We start from the raw sequence: 18,511 nt of genomic DNA, 5'->3' as shown, positions 1-18,511 counted from the left end.
AGTACTGCCTCCACCACTGAAGATCTTGTTGTAGGCTTGCCGGCATGACAAATGCCGCTGACTGGGCCCCACCCTTCTGGTTCCAGGAGTCTGAAAAGTGTAGCTGCAGTCTTCTCATTTTGAGCCTGGTGTACGGCACTGCCCGGAGACATACGGCTATTATGCCTAACAGGTGCCAATACAACCATGCTGTGGTGACAGTCCTGCTAAGGAAATGTCCAACAGCTGCCTTGATAGCAGCCACCTTCTCCTCTGTAGGATTTATCCTCTGCCGTTGTGTGTCCCAGGGGAGTTCCAGGAACACCAGGGTTTGTGTGGGCTGCAAAAGCGACTTCTGGAAGTTGATGGAGATCCCCAGGTCATAGAGGGTGGTCATGAGCCAGTCTGGTGTGCCCTTGACCTGCCACAGAGACTCCCTCCTGACCAACCAGTCATCAAGGTACGGACAGACATGTAGGCTATCCAACCTGAGCTGCGCTGCCACAGTGTTCCTAAGCCTTGTGAAGAACCTTGACGTTGAGTTGAGGCCAAACGGCAGCACCTTGCATTGGAAATGCAAGCCCATGACCTGAAACCTGAGGAACGAATGAGGGGGCTGCCAAATAGGGATGTGTAAGTATCCGTCCTTCAGATCCCGGAAGCACGTCCAGTCTCCCCCACACAGTGACTCCACTATCAGGGCTGGTGTAACCATTTTGAACATCTGCAAGGGCAGGTACATGTTTAAGATGGATAGATCTAGGACGGCTCGCAGGCCTGCCTGGTTCTTTTTCTGAATAGTGAATATGCAGGAGTAAAAGCCAAACCACTGCTGAGGGATTGTTACCTCCTCTACCACTTCACTCGCGTATATCCACCAGGAGTAATGGTGTCCCAATCTGGGGGAGGGGCAGAGAACTGGTAGGGTGGACAGAATGGGGAGACTGAAGCCTTGTGGGACCACTGACAGTACCCATGGGTCTGAAAACATTGTCCGCCAGGACTGACTGTGGAGAGCCAAGCTGCCTCCCACTGGAGTACTATGGATCTGATGCTTTCCATCATTGTTTCTTTGCCTCGGAGGCTGGGGTGCTGGAGTGGGACTGGAAGAACACCTTCTGCAAGGATTTGTGTTGCTTCCGGCGGTGTTGACTGGGAGACCGGTCTTGCTGTCTGGCCCTTCGGTCTTGGAAGCCCTAAAATCTGCCAAATGTTTGGGCTCTATCCACTCGTGGTTGCCCCTGGCCGAAGCTTTTGGCTGCCATTTTGGTAAGAATGGCCAGTGTCGTGGCTGTCTGGGAGCTGGTTTTCTTTTTGTCAAGTCCTCATGTCTGCCGCTACGCAGATGGCTCTACTCGCAGTATCAATATGGGCGACTGTGGCTTCCAAGAGATCTTGTGACACTATCTTGGCCTCCGCCAATCCTGCCTTAAATGACGCCTGCTTGTGAGCCGGGATGTCCGAGAGTAAGTCAGCGATTTTATACCACAGCCACTGATTCCCTGCTGATAGGATATCGTCATCATTTGCCTGCCTGAGGTGAAGCCATGCGTTGGAATAGTCCTTCTTTGCGTAGGCCGCAACGACCTTCTCCTCCTTGCCCAGTAGCGCTGATGTGGATGTGCTGGTTGAGGACACCTGGGGTTTGGCATGCATGATGACAGCGGCTGAGGGTGTACAGACAAGAATAGTGCATCACCCGTGACCTGCCTAAACTTAGAATCCAGATTTTTGTTCACTGGCTCTGTGGAGTGTGGCTTAGCCCAACTCTTCTTAGCCAAGGCTTTGACATCCTTCTGCAGGGGTATACCTGACCTGGTGTCTGCGTGGATGGTGAGAACCTATGCCAGGACGCCAGCTTCAGGCTACGTCTTTTGAGGCTGGGGGATGCCCAGGCACTCCACCAGGCTGGCGATCCTGTAATGGATGCTCTTGCCGATGAAGAGGTGTCCTGTTCTTTCTCATTGGTGTCTTGCTGATCTGGCTCGTCATGAGGGCCATGGGGTGGCTGGTGAAGCCGTAGGTTGAGGAAGCAGGATGCTTCCACTCGGAGTCTGTGGCTGTGCTAGTAATGGCTGCTGCGGGAGCATGGGAGGGATTATATCCTGCATGAATGTTACCCATCTGAGGAGATGCCATGAGTATGAGGAATCGTTTGAAGAACCACTCCTCACAGGTCAGCTGCGCACACTCTTATACTGGTGCCTGCGTGGTAGTAGCCATATAGCCCTGCTGCCTGCCCCCACTGAGCTTGTCATGTGTAAATGAGGCCTCTGTGTAGCACATATGCCCTGACATTGTCGGGTAGGTTGTGGACCATGTGACCAGTGACGTGGACACTGGTGTCCAATCTGCTCTGTGTGTTGATTCACAACTTTGGTGCTCGCCTGACTGTCACATATCTAGCCTGGCTACCATTTTGTCTGCGTGAGCCGCCATTTTGTCCGCCCCTGTAGGGGGTGCCTCCGTGCCTGGTAGGTTGTTGACATTCGGCCATGGTGCTGGCAGTGTTGTCAGCCCTGCGTATAGGTGCCCCCTCTGACGTAGTCCTGCTGACAGAGCAAAGCCCCTCAGGACGTGTTCTGGTGTTTGCGTTGATTGGCTCCTTAGCTGTGGGACCAGAGGGATCCTTGCATCCCTCAGCCGTTAAGCCAGTAGCTACCTGAGCCTTAGTGCCATTCACTCCAGGACCCGACTGACCCCTCTCACTGGTTGGTCTCCCTCAGAAGGAGTCGCCCATGCGGGGTGCTTCGGAGAACAATATACTCACCTTCTTGTTCTTCCTTCTGACATACTCCTTAATGTGGTTTGGTGGGGACCTAGCGAACAGTTCCCTCCACCGCGTGAGCTGGTTCTTCACGGACTGGGGAGTAAGTGTGTCCCACGCTGAGCATCCGTCCCATTCGTGGTCTTCCCCAAGGCAACGGAGGCAGAATGCATGTGGATCAGATGTAGGAAATGAACCGTTGCAAGACGGGCATCTACTGAAGCCTGCCACTGCTGACATGTGCCAGGGACGGGCGAGGCACCCGTGGACAGTGTATCTGTAAAAATAATAGTTAATTTAAGGAAACAACAAAGAAACTAGGGATGAAGGCACGTGGAATTATAGACTGCAAGGCTAAACCACAAGAGCTGGAGAATTCGGTCCAATCCTGTCCACGCAGAAAAGAGGACTGAGGTGTGGCGCCACTGGGCACAGTCAGGGGAGCGCATCGTCCTAGGGCCACACCTCCACACACATACAAATTTAAAGGGAACAGGCATTTTTCACTCGAGAAAAGGTTCCGGTCCCATCCCTCATGAGGGATGCCCATACAGCATGGAGGAAAGGGGACGGGACATATGAGTAAGCTTCTTCTCATCCGCCCAGCACATAGTTGGGGGAAGGAGCCTTGTTCTCTTTGAAAAAGATTGCCGATATACTTTAAACAAAGGAAAGGAGTATCATCTTGTTCTGAGGTGGGATGTGTCAAAGAAGAGACACATAAGAATAGTTGTGGATGTCTTGAAAGCTCGACTGGGTTTCTCTGCTCTACAAGCCCACCACATACCAGTTATCCTGAGAGTAATGAAAGATAACCCCAACCTGGGCATTATCAAAATATTCATGATGGGGTGCATTTTCTCATTGGGGTTTTATGCATCTTTTGTAATTAGATAACTTACTAGAGAGTTCCAACCCTTGTGATCAGTTCTTGGTCATGGATGAATGATTTCACGAGGTGGTTGAAATAAAAGCATTGGGGTTAACCTCATTCACTTTCTTAAATGCCTGCACTAACTAGTGAGTAGATGAACATAGTTTATTATATATAAAAATTGAGTTCATGAAGTTCAGTCGTTTAGATAGTGCCCTCCCCCTGCTGTCAGACGTGTTCCACAAAAAACACCCAAGAGAGGCATTTCTCATTGAACGCCATTTTCCATATTCATATTTCCTTTAAGAAAGGTGTAGCTGGCCCTTGCCTAAGATTTAGAAGCAGCTAAGTCAATAGATCTACTATGACTATTTGTTAACAAACTCTCAGGCATTAAAGGTACCTTGCATAATAGTTAAGAAGAGCACAATCATTACATTACCCTCATCTGAGACCTTGAACATCTTGGTGATTAGATTACCCTGGCCTAACACCTTGCCCTTTGCTAACAACATAATGGAGTCACCACATCTAAAACTTAGCAACAGCAACGGGTTTGTCGATGGATTTTCGACGTGCAACATTCAACAGCAGGCTCATCGGTAGATCTACGTCACCATTTACAGTTAAGAAGAGCTTAGCAAATACAATTGCTGTGCCTAACCCTTAGGAACAGTATAGGCAATATATTTATTGCACCTCTTACATTTATCAGTGACTTAGTAACCCCACTGAACACTTGGCAACTACTTCAACAACAGGATAGCTTAGTCAATAGATTTACTTAAGCTCTTACACTTAGGGCCCCATTACACGGTACGCGGTAAGGGTTTACCGGTACCGGTATTTTACCGGTACCGGTAAATCCTTACCGCCTTACTACGAGGTCCCTTTGCGCGTTGGGGAATTTAACGCCTGCTTTTTGCAGGCGTTAAAAACCAATCCGCAAAGGGACCCAGGGCGCGAATTACGGTACCACAATTTGCGGTACCGTAATTAGCACCTTCCACATTCCCATTATGCCCTATGGGGCAAAAATGGGAAAGGGGAAGGGCACTGGTGGAAGGGGGAATTACCGCCCCGCCAACCTTGGAATGGGGCGGTAATTCCCCTTTCCGTCAAGGCGGTGCCGGTATTTTACAGGCATGAACCATGGCGCTAATAGCGCCATGGTTTTCCAGCATCCGTGTAATGAGGCCCTTAGTGTCTACCATTCCGTCTAGATTTCAAATACAGACCTTTTAGGTTATCCTATAGCACTACAGATAAGTAGTGTACCCAAACATTTTACTTTAAAAAAGTTGAAAATACTTCCAACAAAATAACATAGGGAGTAAAAATAGCCCAACAAAAAATTGCAAACAGACACATAAGAGAATGCCCCTTCCACCAGCACAGCGCCTCTGCTACACTCAATTCATCAGTAACAGCTGATCAGTGCCAATGGAAATGCATCTTCCATTTTGCAAAAAAAGTATAGACTAGCCATTTAAGAGATAAACATTGTATTCACCTACACATTATTGGGAATGTTAATTACTATTATACTCCCTAAATAATCATTTTACTCCCTCACTTGACAAATATGCAGTAAAATATTCACACTCGCTAATCGTACCTCCAGAACTGAGTTGTTTTGTGTTCCTCTGTCTTCCTCCTTCTTACGTTAGATTCCTAAAAGGCTGATGTGCACCTGTTTCTGAGAAAACAACAGCTCACACCCAGCAGCTGCACAGATCATACTATGAGCCAAGTAGAATCAATGGCAGGGTCAACTCAAACAATTTAGAAGACAGATTCTAGCACACAAAAGTGCTGATTTTTAATTCCAATACGTGATTTATCTGCAAGGATTTAAGTTGGCCTCAGCTAGCCTACGCAAAGCCCTGACAGTCTGCAAAAGAATCCTTTGAGCTGGGGGTATGCTGTCAACCTTAAGCAGCATATCTGATTTTTCAGGTTCAACCGTCCTTAGTCTGAAACAGCATTTCAAGGGACTTGCATGAGAAAAGGGGACTGACTGGTTGATAATCAATGTGAGGCATTTGGGGAAATATGATATTGTCCTGAACTGAAGGAGAGGAACCCAAGCCTCACGTCCATAGTAGACCCTGTCCTAATGAGAATATGCAGTTTTTAGCTTGCAGACATTTTACTGTAAGGTTGTGTGTTGTGACAAATTAATTGAACAGAAAGCCCAATGTGCATTTCCTGCTCAAAAGGGTTTTATGCTTGAATCAATTCCCTATCACAGATATATATCAAATTTCAAACGTTATTCTTATGTTCCCCAAATGCTATTTGATGTTATGCAAATCACCAGGAAACCACATCTCTGCTATTTGTCCCCTCTCCCTTTTTCATGGGTGATTTATTTACAAGGCAAGGGCGATTTACTCACTGACTGAACTGTTTCTATCTCCAGTGAGAGTTCCCCCAGATAAATGACTTTACAATATGTAGACTGGATGCAAACAAGAGCACCCGAGACAATGCTAAGTGACCCAAAATACATGCTTCCGGGTCTTACGATGTAATGTTTGGGTATGATGGTGATCCCCTAGGCCCAGCTCATCACTATTTTGGCCACGCTCTGCATTGAGGTCACCCTCCCTTGTTAGAGCCCACCTTCACAATTGCATCCTACTTAAAGAACTGCATATATGCAAGAACCGGAAAAGTATTGCAAAACAATGAAAATAAATGCAGTCAAAAGTCATAAATGGGTTGAACAAGGCATATGTCGTTTGCGTTTGTAGATGTTTTGTTTGTGCTCACCACTCAAGTTAAATTGATGACACATTTTCTGGTTGACTGATGAAATTAGACTGTTCCCACAAAATAGGAATTTGGACTAATGCCTTTTCAGGGCTCTGTCCTATTGCTACACAGGCATTGCATTGTTGATCTGTGCTAACAAGTGGTATCGACAGTGTAGTGCTTCTAGGTGGGTCTCTTCCACAGTGATCACCTGATCCCTGGCAGGCATTCAAGGAAAAAATCATATTTTGTATGCATTACCTGCTAAAAAAATAAGGGTAAATATTTGAACACAATCACCCATGTTTCAAATATAGAATCTGATTCAACTGAAAGAAAAATACATTCTACTCCCTTTTTGTAAAGGTAGACGGGAGGGATTATCCCTCTAGGGTGCAGGTCTTATTTCAAGAGTTGTTCTAGCCTTTATTCTGGCAAAAGTGCCAATGCTAATGCTGGCAAATTTAAAATACTGAAAGAGGTTAAATTCCCACCTTTACATAAGAGAAAAATACTACTTGCCTGTAAAGTTCACCCTCTGGTTTGCCACTGGTGTACAATTAAGGTCACTAGCAAATGGAGTATCACAGTGGACATTGAATTACCATCAGCAATCCTCATCAAAGTAGAATATGACATATTGGAATGGTATTAATTGCCACTGTAAAATGAGCTCTGAGATGGCAAAAAACTGTCATACCCATAAGTGGCTGCTGCCATGTGAAGGAAGAGATTTGTGTAGTCATGTTATACTTAAGTGTTAATGGAGTAGTGTTTTTTGTGTAAGGATCCTATTTATGCCTCTAACATGGAAATCGATCATGGACGCCAGCATTTTCATTTATTCCTATGATTAATTCTTCCCACGACTGATATATGTGGTTATACAGAAATGCAGAAAATGTGTACTCGTCATGTGGTAGTTCTTCATCTGGCTGTAATAACCACAGTGTTTGCCACTTTTGAAAATGCCATGCCTCTGGAGTTTATAACGAATTACAATATTCCTGGGTTTACCCCTGATAGGAATAATAATGATAGCTGAATATTAATTTAACAAATGTGCATTTTTCTTTCGGGGAGTAGGCACGTTACTTTATCACTTTTCTGGACTCACCAACTCATCAGAAAATAATCCACTCTAACTGCAGCCGACCCAATAGTCATCAATATTCGGGGTTTTTTGTACTCTCACATGGGGTGAGATCAATGCAACCTTTTTTGCAAATATTGCAAGTTGGATACAAGTTGTTTTTTAATAGGCGTCCAATCAAGTGGAATGCTTTTTCTGTATGAATGCACTGATGCAAAGTCAATTGTTTGTGACAATGTAAATTTTGATACTGTGTATCACCTCTTCTAGGGAGATGATGTTGGGAGAAGATGCGCGCCCTCCCAAGAGACTCATCAAAAAAGGGAAAAAATGGAAAGATGAAAAACTGGAAAGACCTCCAACGACACCAATCGTTGACGTAAGTGCTCCAGAGTTAGGTGGCTAGTTGAATAATAATGACAATTGTTATTTGCAGAAAACTTAGAGAACCATCCTGCATCCCTTGTTCAGAGGTCTCACCTAAAGTACAGAACTGGACAAACTTGTAGGTTGAATATCCAAGCCTTATTGTTTATGGCATGTGCTCGTTATTGTTTAAATGGGAGCCGTCCTTATTTTGTGAGTGAGAGCCGTCCTTATTTTTCGAGTGCACTTAAACCTGTCCAATTAGAAAAATAAAATGGATTGGGTTTTCTTAAATCTTTCGGATGATCGTAATAAAACAGATTCCCATATAAGTTTTTTTAAAACCTTTTATAAATAGTTTTTTTTAAGATCTCAGTCAAATAATCTTAAACAGTATTTATATTAATGCATTTATTCTCATCATGTTTTGAAAAGTCACTGGCATACAACTTCATGTGTTGCTGCCAGCAGATATACATTTGTACAAAAAGGTAAGAAAAAAGGGAATCCGATGGACACCTTATAGCCACCACAAGCCAAACAATGGCCATATGCAACGTGTCTGTTGTTTTCCCCTTTTATATGTAAACATCTAGTAATTGTCAATCACACTTATTGATCAAATGTCATTGTTTCTCATATTTTCACTCATTAATCAGTATTCAGTCTTTGGACAGTGTGTCTTTGACTGCATGGGTCTATCCAGCCCTTTAAATCATTGATTTGCATGTTAACTCTGATCTCCATTTATTGGTTATTCAGACTTGTCTAGCGACCTCATCAGGGCAGAAAAGAGGAAAGGATGAGAAAGAGGGTGGGGGGGCGTGGCTGAAGGAGGGTCAGCGTACATGGAAGGAGAGGGGAGAGGAGGGGCAGGGGATGCGAGGGTGGACAAGATGTCCTGGGGTTTTGAGAAAAAGTGAGAGGCAGGTGCATTGCAGAGAGCCTGGAAGGTCACAGGAGGGGTAGAGACTGCAGCAGGGTTGTCGAGCTCCTTGCAGATTTTAAAGAGTTCAGCCGAGTTGTTAGATGCCGCAGAGAGATGGGCTTGAATGTGGGCTCTCTTCTTGGTGAGGACAGAGAGTCGGTATTGCCTTTGGATCTCTGGTACTGTCTCCAGAGATCTGGTTCTCTCTAGGCTGGACTATTCCAACAGCCTCTTTCTAAATCTGCCTGCTTCTACTCTCTGCCCTCTGCAACTCATCCAGAACAGGACTGCGAGACTTGTTTTTGGCCTCAAGCCCAGGGATCATATCTCTCCAGGACTGAAATCTCTGCGCTGGCTCCCAGTGGCTGCAAGGATTAAAGGCATGGTCTAGTAAAAAAATGTATTTATAAAAAAGATAGGCAACATAAAAAAAAAATACTAGCATTCTCTTTTTTAAAACTTCCTATGTAAAATTTTGAGCTATTCAAGCTCAAAATTCGCAAAAGCAAGCATATGGGCGCATCCATTTTGTGAAATGGATGCCCTCCTGTGCTGGCTTTTGCGGCACTAATGAAGAAAAAGCCAGCCAGCTGTAGTAAACAAAAGCTATCGCTGGGTGGCTTTTCCTTCATTGGTGCTGTACGCGGAGGACGGGGACCGGAGACCAGAGCAGGAAAGCTGCAGCTGAATCTCGGTAAGTGCTATTTATTTTTTAAAAAAAATAAGCACTAGCTGTGTTTTTTTTTCTAATTTTCCGGGCTGGAGGAGCCCGGAAAACTTAGAAATAAAGCTGCAGCTTTAAAAACATTGTATTTATGTTTGCGGTCGCTTTTGAAGCGACCGCAAACATAAATACAATGTTATTGTGTTGGAAAACGCTGCGGTTTTTCTTTCCAAGTTTCTCCAAGTTTCTCAGGCTTTCCAAGAGACCCAAAGTGAAAGCCAAGGCAGGCAGAAACACAACACGGTTGTGTTTACATGCCGCGGTGTTTCTGCCTAGAGCTGATTTCCCATTTGGGGCTGTCGGGCTCCCCACGGGGGGCCCGAGAGCCCCAAATGGGAAATGCTAAATGTGCGTTGTTTCTGCCTGAATCTGCTTTCCCATTTGGGGCTCTCGGGCTCCCCGGGAGCCCGAGAGCCCCAAATGGGAAAGCAGATTCAGGCAGAAACAACGCGGTTGTTTTCCGCAATGCTGCGTTGTGTCTGCCTGAATCTGCTTTCCCATTTGGGGCTCTCGGGCTCCCCGTGGGGAGCAGATTCAGGCAGAAACAACGCGGTTGTTTTGGAAAACGCTGCGGTTTTTCTTTCCGAGTTTCTCAGGCTCCTCTGAGCCGGAGGAGCCTGAGAAACTTGGAAAGAAAAACTGCAGCGTTTTCCAACACAATAACGTTGTATTTATGTTTGCGGTCGCTTCAAAAGCGACCGCAAACATAAATACAACGTTTTTAAAGCTGCAGTTTTATTTCTAAGTTTTCCGGGCTCCTCCAGCCCGGAAAACTTAGAAAAAAACCCCAGCTAGTGCTTTTTTTTTTTTTTTTAAAATAAATAGCACTTACCGAGATTCAGCTGCAGCTTTTCTGATCTGGTCTCCGGTCCCCGTCCTCCGCGTACAGCACTAATGAAGGGAAAGCCAGCCAGCGGTAGCTTTTGTTTACTACAGCTGGCTGGCTTTTCCTTCATTAGTGCCGCAAAAGCAAAAGCCAGCACAGGAGGGCATCCATTTCACAAAATGGATGCGCCCATGTGCTTGCTTTTGCGAATTTTGAGCTTGAATAGCTCAAAATTTTACATAGGAAGTTTTAAAAAAGAGAATGCTAGTATTTTTTGTTTTATGTTGCCTATCTATTTTTTAAATAACATTTTGTACTAGACCATGCCTTTAAGTTCAAAACCCTCTGCATTGTCCACAAGGCCTTCAGGGGCCTGGGGTCTCAATACCTTCAACTCTCTCTTCCTAAACATCTTCCTTCTCGAGCTCTTCGCTCATCCGCCTCCAACTCCCCCAGGGTCAGTCACAGGGTCAGTCACTTCTCCAGGCAACGAGTTGATGTAGATCTATTTCTTCAGCTGGGGCCTCCCTCTGAAACAGGCTCCCTGCCTTCCTGAAACTTGAGGAGAATCATCACCGATTTCCGGAAGCAAATCAAAACCTTTCTCTTTGCTTCTGCCTTTTCTCCACCTCTCCCCTGCTGACTGCCTGCCTGAAACTGAAACTGTAATGGTTACCTGGCCACCCTCTGATCTCGGGCCCAGGTCCCCTCCCCCGCCAGTCGCACACCTGCACTGCCTTCCAGGCAAGGTCTCAGGAGGATAGATCAAGGGCAACGTGCTCACCTTGGAAGCAAGAGGACACGGAGCAACACAGGTTCGATCCCCGGGTCTGCGCTTAGAAACCTCTGGGTATTAAGCATGTTATAAATAACCTATCATATATATATATATAACCCCCGCAATTGGGGACTGTTTCTGTATCCCTACAGTCCCACTACCAGCACTTGACACCTGATGTTTGCACTTACCTTTGCACTTGCCTCCTGCTGGCTGTACTTTTACTTATTGTTTATTTATTATATTATCCCATGTACTGCACTGTCCCCTCCCCCTTTCCCCCTGCACTTTCCCCCTTCACCCTTCCCATGCACTTGCACGATCTGAATGACACCTGGCCTAGTAGGATAGTTGTCTCTCTTCCCTCTGTTCCCCCTCCCTTGCCTCGTCACCCCTTGAAACACTTGTGTATTGGCCCGTTATAAATGCCATATCATATCATTAATGTATATTTGTGAATCAGACCACCTCCATTGCCTGTGTTCTGTGCATTTGTTGTGTCAGGATCCAAATACAGCAAGTGAATAAAGACTCTCCCCTCTTTATACATAGTCATGGACATGTAACCACACCTGTTTAGAATGGTAAGTTAAAGGTGGTCTTGGCACAAATGGCTGCAGGTAGAGAATTCAGGTTAGAGAAAGGAGGACTCAGTCATAATTTCTTTGTTGGTGGATCCATAGCTGTACAATGTTGAACAAAGTCTGTATGAGATTCACACACTCTGACCTTCATAATTGCACTAGATATGCATCAACCATTCCCTCATTGCCCCCTTCTTCTATGAGAGAGGAAACAAAGGGACTCATGCATACATAAATTGGTGCTGAGTTATTATATTTTAGCAAAATCTTTAAGCATTCGATCAGGAAGCATCATTCATTCCAAGACAGAACCTGACATACAATTCCTAACTGGATTGGAGGTATTTTCTATACCAATAATACTGTGGTAATACTGCCACACTAATTGACTGTTGCCACCATAATACCACCTAGGAACTGGAATCAAATCCTCCAAATTGTGAAGTGTTGTTGTTTCCTAAAGGTATCCCTAAGGGCTCATTTGAGATTTGGAGGAATTGCTATCATTAATACCTCCAATCAAAATCTATGGAAACAAAATTAAGAATGTATCATTAATCATTAACAGAATTGTTAATAACAATTACGAATTTAGAAAAAAATGAGAAATTATCATCAACAATGTTAATGAGAATTTCTCAATTTGTTTAGAGTTATAGTGGAGGAAATATTGCTTGCTAATTGTAGGAGGTATTTCACCTCGTACCCTCTAATCTCACATGGCAGTGCTGAAAAAGTTGCAGTCATTCTGTTACTGCCACCTTTCTTTGAACTCTACCATACTCATAAAGAGTCCCACAGTCATTTACCAATTTCGGTTAAGGGTTTTTGAATAAGTAGAATAAGTAAAATACCACCCAAGAAACCTGGAATAAAGTGAAATCATCTCCTGACAAATATTTTGCTCTCATTACACCCCATCACCAAAAATTTGTTAGAGTTCACCTTCATAACTGAGACCGGGATGATATCCACCTCCACCCACATCCTAGATGTCCTCATCCCCTACAGAAGTGTTCCACAAGACCATCCTAAGAAGGTCGGCGGAGGCCTCGCCATCATTCACAAGGCCTCATGGCCATGCACCCAACTGGACATCACCACCATTGGCTCTTTCAAAAGTCTTTCCTGCCATTTCCTGGTCTCCCCAAAGGACAGTGTCACTTTTTGCCTCATCTACAGACTGCCGAAGCCCACACTTCCTTCATTGAAGACTTCACAGACTTGGTCACCACCATGTTTCTCACACATGCTAAAAACATCTTCCTCAGTGAATTCAACATTCCCATCAACCCAGCAACCAAGTCAATGAAACAACATCTCCACTACCTACTCAACACTCTGAACCTCACACAGCACATGAAAGACCCAGCTCACAGGAAAGTTAACAACCTCGACCTCATCATCACTGCCCTGCCCACTCTCCATCACAGCTCTCCAATACAGCTTAATTGGTCAGACCTTTTGGCAATCCCCTTTGATATTAGTCACACCACATCAGTCAAGAAACCCCATCAGAAACCGTGCAAACAAGCCTTCTGATCATTCAAGAACTTCCCAGTGGAGGCTGTCACGGAAGACCTCATCACACTCCACTTCACATGGGTTTATTTACCTCTAACTAATGAGGACTCCGACTTGCTCCTCCAAAAACTCAACACTGCCCTCAGAACCAACATCAAAAACCCTGTCACAGAGAAACAACGCATCCTCAAGCCTAAACCTTCCACACCCTGCTACACTCAAGAACTCAACTTCAACATATGAACCATCAGAAAATAAGAGAAGACTTGGTGAAAATCCTGCAGCATATACCAACCTCGCCCTGCTCAAGGAACTCTGTGCTACACAGAGACAACTGCCCACCACTGCCAAGGCCAACTATTACCAAAACACCATAGCCAAGGTCCCTCTGCCACTGCCATAAACTTTTTCTCCATCAATAAGAGCAGCATGATTTACCAAAACCAACGCTACAACTGACAGCACACTACACATCCCATCTCACAAAACTACAACCACATAGACAACTCTCAAGACACTCACTATGGAAGACATTACTGACATTCTAACACCCCTCAAGGCCACATCATATTCAGACGAAGTCCTCCCTGCTCCGTACTCAAGACACTTCCGACTGAAGCACCACTCCCTTACCTGACAATCATCAACTGCTCCCTAACTCCAGACAACTTCCCCTCGACCCTCATGATTGGCCAAATCGTCCCAGTTCTTAAGATACCTACACTGAACCCTGAAAACCTCAGCAACTACTGTGCCATTACCCATCTTCCCTTCCTAGTCATGGTCCTTGAGAAAGCAGTAGCCAAGAAACTCCTCCAATACACTGAAGGCAACAACCTCCTTCAGTCCTACCAATCTGGCTTCAAACCCAGATGCAGCACAGAAACAGCTACCATCAAGGTAATTGATGATGTCCTTAAAATCCTTGATGATGGTCATGCTTGCCTCCTCTTCTCCTTTTCCTCCCATTAGCCTATGACACAGTAGATAGATCACCAGACACTCACCGACAATCTACATCATGACACAGGTCAGCTGGTTCAAATTGTACCTTGCTAGTCACCACCTGTTTGTACAAATGGATTCCGCCAAATCACCAACTCTACCCATCTCCTGTGGAGGCCTGCAAATATCCATCCTCCCCTCTGTGATCTTCAATATTTATATGGAACCGGCTGGAACCCTCCTTGTTCCATACAACATCCACGAATACACAGATGACAGGCAGCTCTACCTTAAGATTGCCGCCATCGAAGACTTCCACAGGCTCAAGGCCTGCCTCTCATTGATCCCGTCTTGAATGTCCAGTGCTTACCTGAAGCTCTACCCCTCCAAGACTTAATTCCTACTGCTGACCAACAATACCAAACACCCAGACATCCAGACCTAGCTGCCTGCTATGCACCTCGAGACTTCACACCGCAGCTGGCCACCTGCGCCAAGTCCCTGGGGTACAACATCGACAGACACCTCTCATTCAAATAGCACACAGCAAGGAAGACACAAACTGCTTGGAACTAACTTTCTTTCCTGCAAGAAATCAAGCCCTTCATCTCAGAAAACAACTTCAGATCTGCTGTCCAAGCCTTGGTCCTCTACCACTTTGATCGGGGCAGTGTCCTTTTGGAAGGCCTTCTGCCAACTAGCCTGGCTCCCTTGGGATGTTTTCTGTATGCTTCAGCACACCTCATCAAAGGACTCCCCAAATTTGACCACATTACCCTGACCCTCATCGTACTGCACTGGCTCCTGCTGCAAGCCTGTATCAATTTCAAATCCTGTTGCATCACCTACAAGGCTGTCACCGTGAAGTCCCCAATCTACCTCACTGAAAAACTCAGCATCTCTGGCGGCCTACTGTCAAGACCGGTGGGGGGGTCTGTACTTCCGCTCTCTATATGGTAGAGGAGAGGCACAGAAGACCCCAGCCAAGATTCTCGATTACGGTAGCGATGGACGAGCAATCAAGGCCTAGCTTCTCAGGAGGTGATGCAGGCTGGTTCTTAAGTACAGTGTATCCCCAAGCCCCCCTCAAAGGAATGTCCACACACTGTATTACTGAAAACACAGTCTTTATATAATTAATATTCAAGGGTTATGTACACTTATCACAACAATGCACTTTGTGCTCAGGAAAACCAATAATGATAAATATCTACAATTCTAAAGTGGTACCACTAATATTAGACCTCATTAAAGTGCATTCACAATACTGTAAAAATGGCACACAGATCAATAAGAAGGAAACCAGCAATAGAGAGAGGAGAGATAAAAGATGGTTGAAACAATAGGCAGAATACTGGCCCTAGCTACTGGACACAGTTCTGTGTGGAGATCCCCCCACCTGGGCAACCTGTAAAATAAAGGGATATGACACAAGCCCAGTCCATATATTGTTCAACAGTCTTATTCTCTCCTACAATGTTTTTACCCCCCCAATGTACCTGGTGGAGTCGAGTTCTTCGAAGAGGCGTCGACAGATCCTTCTTGAATGACCCCCTTTTAAGCAGGAGTCACGGATCGTCGAGAGGCGTAGAGAAACGTCGAAGACCTCGGGGCTCGGCGACGGGGAATCGACGGCCCTTCTTGAATGCCTTCCCTTTCAAGCGGGAGGCACGGGGCGTCGAACGTCCGTCGACGAACGAGGTAGAACGATGTCGAAGAGGCGGCAGCTTCGTCCGAGCGGTGCTCGTCGGCGTCGGGGCGTCGGCGTCCTGCGAGGCGGAGGTGTGCGGGGCACCTCGATGACAATAGTTCTGGACCGCAAAGATTGTAGAGACGGGAGCCCAGCAAGGGCGTCGAGTCGCTCGAGTCTTTGGGATCGTGAGGTGGCGGGAACCCCACCGGCGGATTCTCCTCGGCGCGTTGGTCGTCCTCGACTTTCTCCGGCAGGGCAAAAGCGGTCGACGGAGCGGACGAGGGAGTCCTTCGAGTCAAATGTTCTTAGGCAAGGAGCGGACGGCTCCGGTCGTCGGCGGCACGGCGTCAAGTGGTTCCCACGGCTGGGCAACACAACTTCGACGGGCCTCCAGCGGTTACACAGACCTGCGAACCCTGGTCGACGGCAATGGACTTCGACAGCGTCGAGGTCCGGGTGCTTCACTTCGATCTCCTCGGCGGTCCCGTCTCGGGTCGGCAGCCTTTCGAGGGTCTGACTTCCAGGGCGCTTCGGCGAAGATTCAGCGGTGCTCGATGGTCCCTCGGAGCACGGGAAGAGGGCGCCTTACCAGGTCCTCTCTCGGGTCAGTCCTCGACGATTTCGACAACCTTCAGTTCCGTCGAAGCAAATGCCACAGCAAGTCTTCTTCTTCCAGCTGGACGTCGAGGATCAGCAAATCCAGTTACTCTTGAGTGGAGACTCAGCTTCTGAATGCTTCTGAACAATTTCCAGTGGTGAGAGGTCCCCAGATATACTATTCTGTCTCTCATCCACACTGCTGGCACACACACAGCAGCCAATCACACAGAAGGGCATTCATGCAGTCAGTCAGCCAATCAGGCACACAGTGCATTCAGGCCACACTCCTCCCTTTCAGACACTCACAACAAGGAATGTGGATTGGGACAAGTACCCAGCCATTCAACACTACACACTGCATTCAGGCCAGTTTCGGGCAGGGCTGTCTCAGTCTTTGTCTCTCATGCCAGAAACCAGACAACCACAACAAGGAGTGTATATTGGTCACACACTCCATTCACCCAGGTCCCACCCACAGGAGGTACCCATAACATACAGTCACTGGGAAGGCTCCAGTCAGTCTAGCTGGGCCTTTACAACAACACCATATATGGAACTTCCACCCAACAGCCAGTCAGGGGGAAGGGACAGAGTCAGGGCTTCCCAGGACTTTGGGAAAAACAAGATAACAGGCAATAGAAAGCAAGAGGCCACAGGGGCCATCTTGTTTCCTATCAGGAATCAACTGATTCCAATGGCAGGGCCTGGGTATCCCAAAATGGAGGACACCCAGAGCACCTGTCAAATTCAGCATGGAGCTGCCACCAGCCCATACCCTGCTCTGTGGGCCACCCACAGGTGCCCAAAAACATACACTAGGGGCACAGGGTTGTACCCCTACCCATGGGTGCCATAAGGGTATCCCATGGGTCTGTTCACCAAACCAAAAGAGAGCTGCACTGCCAGGAGTCCCTCATGGACTCCTGGGCAGAAAACATGACAGAACACACGGTAAAAACAGAAAAAGGACAAGGATTCAGAGGCCCTGTCCCTCAGATGCATTTCCGGCATCACAGTCGCCCCCCCCAGACTGAGGTGGAGGGTGCCTAATCTCCCACGGGATAGACACCCTCATCCAGACGGTCAACATACCTTCTGGAAAGGCCATCTGCATTATCGTGACTCTTCCCTGGTCTGTGCTCTATGGTGAAGTCTAGCCCTTGTAGGCTAATCGACCACCTGAGCAATTTCGGATTCTCACCCTTCATCTGCATAAGCCACTTCAGGGGCTTATGATCTGTTTGGACCTTGAAGGTGGACCCCGTAAGGTAGGGCCTAAAACGCCTAAGGCTCCAAACTATACTAAAACATTCCTTTTCAACAGTAGCCCACCTAAGTTCTCTACCCTTGAGTTGTCTACTGATGAATATGATAGGATGTTCTCTCCCTTTGTCATCTAACTGGGACAAGACAGCTCCAATTCCGGTGTCGCAGGCATCCGTCTGGACGATAAAGGGTCGGCTGTAGTCAGGCGCACTCAACACAGGTGCCCTACACAGACTTTCTTTCAAGCCATCAAAGGCCCTCTGACAGTCTTCAGTCCAATTAACCTTCCTAGGCTGTTTGGGTGAAGTTAGAGCTGTCAGGGGTGCAGCTATGGTTCCATAGTCTGCCATGAAATTGCGATAGTACCCAGTGAGGCCCAAAAAGGCTCTCACCTGGGTTTGAGTAGTGGGAGTCTCCCAGTTCTGTACGTCCTGTACTTTACTGGAGAGAGGTTGGATTTGACCCCCTCCTACCTCATGACCAAGATAGGTAACTTTCCCCTGAGCTATCTGGCACTTGGTGGCCTTGATAGTGAGGTTAGCCCTTTTCAAGGCCTGCAACACCTTATCCAGATGTGTCAAATGCTCTTCCCAGGTGGAACTGTAGACGGCAATGTCGTCTAAGTAAGCCACACAAAAGGCTTCCAGCCCACTGAGCGCATGGTTGACCAATCTCTGGAAGGTGGCAGGGGCATTCTTCAACCCAAAGGGCATGACCCTAAACTGGTAGAGTCCCTCAGGTGTGGAGAATGCCGTCTTTTCCTTGGCATGGTCCGTCAGAGCTATTTGCCAATAGCCTGAGGTA

General features: G+C 46.7%; 1 protein-coding gene across 8 annotated transcripts in view; it reads left to right on the top strand.

Annotated features, from left to right (window-relative positions):
• CHD5 (chromodomain helicase DNA binding protein 5) overlaps positions 1-18,511 on the top strand; it is a 2,731,226-nt gene that overhangs the window by 909,373 nt on the left and 1,803,342 nt on the right. For all 8 annotated transcript variants that reach the window (XM_069610277.1, XM_069610279.1, XM_069610280.1 and 5 more), the window contains one exon: positions 7,744-7,852. In XM_069610277.1, coding sequence (XP_069466378.1) covers positions 7,744-7,852 — 109 coding nt within the window. The remainder of the gene's footprint in view (positions 1-7,743; positions 7,853-18,511) is intronic.

Source organism: Ambystoma mexicanum, chromosome 8 (assembly GCF_040938575.1).
Source record: "Ambystoma mexicanum isolate Mex_15411 chromosome 8, UKY_AmexF1_1, whole genome shotgun sequence".
NCBI lineage: Eukaryota > Metazoa > Chordata > Amphibia > Caudata > Ambystomatidae > Ambystoma > Ambystoma mexicanum.
Note: the sequence above shows the minus strand (reverse complement) of the source record. Positions and strands in the feature narration are given on the sequence as shown.